The sequence below is a fragment of the Calonectris borealis genome, chromosome 12 (assembly GCF_964195595.1).
Source record: "Calonectris borealis chromosome 12, bCalBor7.hap1.2, whole genome shotgun sequence".
Taxonomy (NCBI): domain Eukaryota; kingdom Metazoa; phylum Chordata; class Aves; order Procellariiformes; family Procellariidae; genus Calonectris; species Calonectris borealis.
Window position 1 is genome coordinate 21751642 of NC_134323.1, and position 6104 is coordinate 21757745.

The 6104-nt window shown below is 62.8% G+C and overlaps 1 protein-coding gene across 2 annotated transcripts; it reads right to left on the reverse strand.

Annotated features, from left to right (window-relative positions):
• Window positions 1–400: 400 nt before the first annotated feature.
• On the reverse strand, window positions 401–6061 carry RNF166 (ring finger protein 166). 2 transcript variants are annotated; one of them, XM_075161594.1, is made up of 6 exons: window positions 5870–6061; window positions 3993–4149; window positions 2979–3091; window positions 2495–2609; window positions 1787–1894; window positions 401–815 (listed from the first exon to the last, which is right to left on the reverse strand). In XM_075161594.1, the coding sequence occupies exons 1-6, from the start codon at window positions 6040–6042 to the stop codon at window positions 750–752; spliced, it is 732 nt and encodes a 243-aa protein (XP_075017695.1). In that variant the 5' UTR covers window positions 6043–6061; the 3' UTR covers window positions 401–749. The 2 variants fall into 2 exon arrangements, with proteins under 2 accessions (XP_075017695.1, XP_075017696.1); XM_075161595.1 differs by lacking the exon at window positions 5870–6061 and adding an exon at window positions 5656–5746.
• Between the last annotated feature and the right edge of the window lie 43 nt (window positions 6062–6104).

Consider the following 6104-nt stretch of genomic DNA (forward strand, 5'->3'; position numbering starts at 1 on the left):
ACGCCAATTAATGTAGAAAAATGCAAGAACTCAGTATCACAAGAGCTGGTACAAAACGAGGAAGGCGAGAGTTTCACTGGACGCCGGATGCCATCCCCACGGACTCCTCCGAACCCACTGCCATCACGTGGCACACGAGGGCAACCGTCTCGCCCCGGGATTCAGCCTGGCCTGCGCAGTAGCAGGCAAAGGAGGCAGCTCCTGCCTGCAGCGCGGGGGACGGGACAGACCGACGTCTCTGGAAATAGCCTTGTAGGGTTTAAAAAAAGATGCTCCGTGCCATTTTCTTCCTTTTCAAAAAGGACGTGGATGATTGCAGTTTCAATCTAGGGCATTTCTGCATAAAATGCATCATAGTTTTACGTACCTATTCAATTGCAACAGAGAGCATGAAGACAGATGGTGCCAAAAAGCATCTAATAATAAATAGATCTGGATACAGGTATATACTCCGTATATGGATATGAAATGCCTAACTGAGGAACGATCCCAGCCCTTCGGCGCTGACTCCTCTCTCCTCCCAGCAGCGGACATCTCTGCTCACTCACCGGTCCAGCGCAACGCTAAAGAGACTCCACCTTCTTAAACAAGGTGGGATTTGCCCCGAGAGGAGAGGGAAGAGAGGCAGCAGCAGGTCTCCAGGGGTGCCGGGGGGGTTGACAGGCTCCGTGCCTCCCCGGTAGGAAGGCCGAGTGTGCAAAAGGAGACGGGGTGTGATGGGGGTCCGAACCGATGCTCTGCAGTCACCCTCAGTTCTCGGAGAGCGACAGTGCCAAGGCAGCCTGCAACGCTGCCTCCTCGTCGATGTTATAGTCCTAAAAAAAGAGAGGGGCAGTCAGGAGAGTTGGCACGGCCAGGCCACGCAGCCTCCACCAAGCAGGAGGGGTGGCCACGGCAAGGAGCCCTTCCTGCTCCTTATCATCCCCCCAGGGCTGCGAGCCTCCATCTGCTCTGGCAAACAGGTCCCAGGAATGCCATGCTTTTTGGGGTGTCCTTTGTGCCCACAGTCCCTCTCCTGCCTGGAATCTGCCAGTGTCAGCCCTGCTCTGAGACCCGGCAGCGGGCAGGGATCAAATATGCCCATGCAAGAAGCTGTGGCCAAAGGGGAAAGATTTCTAGCAAGGCCGCGGGCTTCTCCAGCGCTCCGGTTTGGGTTTATGCAACACAGCGATCGCTCCCTAAGTGGGGATATTTCTCTGCAAATAGTTGGAGGCTCCTTTCCCTGAAATCTAGCATCCCTGCAATAAAAGCAGGACGCTAATAAAACCTCCCCTCGGCCCCTGCCGCCAAGGCTGGGTGATCACACCCTTACCCCCACACAGGAGGGGTCAGCAACCCCCTGAGACAGGGGTCATGGACACCCCCCACGTGCAGCAGCCAGACCCCCCAAGCCCCGCGGCTGGGCTGCTCCCCTCCCACTACTTGTGAAGCCTCAAAGAAAAGAGCTTTTGTGTTACAGTTCCTCAGGGGAAGAGTTTAATGGAGCACGCGGAGGGAACAACTCATCTTCACGGAGAGCGGTAACATTTCCCTCTCCTTCAGAGATGTTTTCCTGGCGTGCCTGATGACAACCAGCTCGAGCTCAACCCCCGGGGGGGTCTCCCGAGGGGGGTACACATGCCTCCCGCAAAGCCCAAAGGAGGATCCGTCCCCCTCCCCTCCCGAGGGGCTGCACAGCGGGACGGGCTGGTGCTGGCACGGGAAGGGAAGGGCTGGTTCCATCCCCCAGCCGCTCGGCGCGGGACATGGGGAAGACGACCCCGTTTCGGCTCAGGGCCGTACTCACCACGAAGGTGTCGTAGGAGAATTTGTGCCTGTGGAGGAGGTGCTGGAGGAAGTTGGCACTCTTGTAGCTGGGGTCCCCCCAGGGCATGGCTGAGCAGACCGGGCACACCTGCAGCGGCCGGGGACAAAGGGGAACCGTGACTCGTGGGCTCAGACCCCCCTGCCTCTATCTCCCCCGGGGGGGGTGGTGCAGCCACAGCACGAGGGAGAGGTGAGTAGTGGTCCCCCCTCTCTCGCAGAGGGTGTCCTGCAGAAGATATGCTAAACAGGGGGGGCTCCCGCTCTGCCAAGCGGATCCCTCAGTGCACAGAGCCTCTGGCACGTGGCCCAGGCTGCTTTTAGCCCGCTGACAAGTTACTCGCTCATGCACAAGCGCCTCTGAGATGGTGCCAAAGCTGCAAGTTCCCCACCTCGGTCGACCCAGCGGGGATGGGGAGAGGAAGTCCTGCACCACCCGGCTCGCAGGCACAGGGGGGTGTAGGCAGCTCATTCCAGAGAGCCTCTAGCAAAGCAAACAGAGGCAGGTCCCCACCTCCTGTCAAAGGGATTTAAAACAAACTAAATGAGCTGGAAATACAGCTGTACATTACGGGCAGCAGCAGCTCTGTGTGCCGGTGGCCTCGGATGCAGCATCAGCTACGGTCTATTTGGATTTCCAGGAGTTAACCCGCACAGAACCACCCCGTCCCAGCGCCCCGGCGTCGCTCACCACTTTGTTGGGGTCGTTGCGGTGGTTCTCCATGCAGTGCTTCACCAGCTCTTGCTGGTCCAGGTTCCGGGCCCCGCAGTACGGGCACACGAACGTCGAGCGATTGGGAATATTGCTAAAGAGTACAAGGACGAGCTCAGATGCCCCGGGAAGGGACTGGATTGACTCCTTCCAAACTAACCCAGCCACCCCCTGCTCAGCTTTGTGATACCCACCCACAGCAGAAACCAGACCAGCCCGTTCCCACCCCAGCCGCAGGCTGAACCACCCTGGGTTGGTCGGTCCTTCCTCCCACACCACGCTCTGAAACACAGGGCAGTGCAGCAGCTGCAGATGCCAGGAGGGAAAAGGTGCTGATGTTTCTCCCTGTGATGGCCCAGGGGAAAGTAAAACACGTGCTTGGATTTTAGGGTTTGTAAGGGAGGGGAGTGCCGGTGCAGTCTGCAAGGAGGGACACGTTTCCCCACCCAACGCGCAGCAGTACCTGGGAATAGGCTGGGACGTGGGGACAACTGGAACGAACTTGGGGCAGTTGGCCATCTGCTCCTGCACCTTCGCGCAGGACGAGACGTGAGAGCGCATTTTCGCGAGGGTCACCTGGAGACCAACGAGAGAAGAAACGGTCCCGGAGGCTGCAGGAACAACTTCCAGACGCAGCGCTGGAGCCTCTGCTACAGCTCGGGAGAGCAGTTTTGGTCAACCGACATCAGGGCGAACACTGGTCTGCGCAGGATGACCCACAGCAGCATGGAAATGCTGCACCAGCCCGTCCTTCCTCGCAGGACGGAGATTTGGGGCTGCGTGCTTGCTGCACGTGTCCCCAGAGGTCACCCAGGCTGCTTTATTGTAGCACTAGCTCCATTTTCCTTTGTGAAAGAGGAACTGCTGACAGGCGGAAACCCCAAACTGCTCTGACACCGTATGGGATTGTTCCTGGGCCGCGGTCAGGGAGTTACAAGAAGATCCCCGAAGTTAACGGAAGCCAGAAAACGCATCAACGGAAATGCACCATGAATCACAGCTTTACAGCCAGTCCCTGAAGCATCCCAGACCAGATTGCCCCAGGCTGGGCCAGGCCACACTCCCAGTTCAGCTTCCCCGTGGCCGTCGGGATCACGGCACCTTAAGCAAGGCCTAAATCCTTACCCTCGTTAGGAGCAGCAGCAGAGCTGGTTTGTCTCAGCCTCTCCCATGTTGCAGGAAAACCTCAGCCTGCTTTTGAAGGTCCCCGTTGTCTAATAATAGCTCCAGTCTGCTGACAAAGGCAGCTAGGAGAGAGTGCCTTCACCTCCGCACAGCCCCGCTCGCCTGGCTCGCGGCAGCAGCCGTGACGCGCAGGGGACACTACACCTCGCAGGCGCAGCTTGGGGACCCTGCGAACCCAGCTGTGGAAAGCAAGCAACCTCCCTCCCCCAGCGCCACGGCTGCGGGATCGGCAGCCGAACGAAGCCAGGCCCGCGCGGGACGGGGACAGGCAGCTTTCCCCCGCGAGCTTTACCTTCTTGCTGCAGCCTCTGCAGGGAGCTTTGTAGGACGAAAGCTGTTTCTCCACACTGGAAGCCTTCTCCACCTTCTTGGGGTCGAAGGGCATGCGGCAGAGCGGGCAGAGCGGGGACGGCACTTGGAGGCAGGGCTGCAGGCACTCCCCGCAAAACCTGGGGGCACAGAGAGCAGCGTCGAGTGGCCTGGCGGCAGCCCAGCCCAGGAGGAGGAGGAGGGGGTGGAAGCAGGACCCCTGCCCTGGGGCACACCCGCTCTTGGGGACTTCTGTGGACCCCAGGCTGCAGGGCAGCCCCAAAAGCCAGGGATCAGCATCCCCACTGGGAGGAACTGGACAGAACTGGGAGCTGGGGAGAGGGTGTGGGAGGCCAGGCACAGCCCAAGCCCCCGAGGAACTCCCTCCACGCACAGCCGGGGCTCAGACAAAGCCGCTGCTCCGAGACCCACGGCCGGGAGCGGATTTGAATGGAGCCAAACAAAAACCGGTGCCGAGCATCCAGGCCACGCAGGAATAAAGCGGGCGAGGGCATTAGAGCCCGGCTCGCCTCCTTTCAAGGTCCTTACGCCTGCGGGAGCGTGGATGAGAAATCAAAGCAGCGGAGAAGTAGCGCAGGAAGGTGCCCCCGGGCACGGGACAAACCGGCTGGGTCCCCACAAAGTCGATTGTCACAGCATCCCCGCCTGCCTACCCAGCTCATGTCACTCAGAACAGGGGCACAAAACGCTGCTAAGCCTCTGCCGCTGTGCTGGGAGCGGGCACAGGGGGATAAAGTCATGGTGCCCCTTGCCCCAGCTCCCTGGCATCACCCCCATGAAGTGCCCCCAGCCCCAAATGAGCTGGGGGGGGGAGCAGGGAAGAGCAAGACTGCGCTGGGGCACCCAGCAAAGCCACGGCCTCAATGGGAGACCAAGATGGCCCAGAAACCGGCCATGAAAGGGGGACAAGGAGATGTCACCAAAACACCGGGGTGACAAGCGGACCCCAGCTCCCCGCAGCAACACCCTGGGTGGCTTCTCTCCTAGGGCACAGCACCCATGGGTGGCCATGATGAGGGGGGTCAGGGCAGGAGTTCCACCCAGGCGAGACCCCAGCCGGCACTGCCGGGGTGCTGGGAGCAGGGTCTGGGGGAAGGAACCAGGTCTGGGCGTAGAGGGAGAAGGGGGCTGGGGTCAGGGTGGTCATTGGGGAAGGACCCTTGGGTGCACCCCACGCTGGGTCCAGGCTGGGTGACACGGGGGGGGGCACCCAGCTCTGCAGGAGGGGAAGGGGTTCGGGTGGGGGCAAGGCGTCCGGTACTGGGGGTGGGAAGGGGGCCCTGGGGCCGAGCAGCAGGGAGGGAGGCCAAGCATCCTCCGGGGGGTGGGCTGGGGGCCCCGGTACCGGGCTGGGAGTCCCGGTACCGGGCTGGGGAATGGGAGTGCCGGTACCCGGCTGGGGGATGAGATGGAGGGTCCTGGTACCTGACTGAAGGGAGGGGGAAGAACGGGGGTCCCGGCAAGAGGCCAGAAGGGGGACCCAGGTGTGAGCTGAGGAGTGGGATGGGGGTCCCCCGTACCGGGCTGGGGGGTGGGACAGGGGTCCCGGTGCCGGGCTGGGGATGCCGGTACCGGGCTGGGGATACCGGTACCGGGCTGCGGGGGTGGGACGAGGGTCTCCGTACCGGGCTGGGGGTCCCCGTCACGGGCGGGAGGGGGTGGGACGGGGGTCCCGGTGCCGGGCTGGGGGGGATGGGACGGGGGTCCCGGTGCCGGGGTGAAGTCCCAGGGCAGAGGGGTCCCGGTGCAAGGGGGGGGCGCCCAGCGAGCGCGGCGGGTCAGGCCCCGGGCGTCGCTGGGACAGGCCGGGGGTCCCCGCCGCCCCGGGCCCCGGCTCACGTGTGTCCGCAGCCCGCGATGCCGACGGCGCGGTGGAAGACCTCCAGGCAGATGGGGCAGCTGAACTGCGCCTCCAGCGCCTCGGCGGCGGGGCCGGCGGGGGGCGGCGGCCGGGGGGGCCCGCCCGGGGCCTGGGGCCGCTGCGCCGCCGCCACCAGCAGGCTCCGGAACATGGCGGCGGCGGCGGCGGCGGCGAGGGGGCGGCGCCCTGACGTCATCGCGCGCTGTCGCGTCA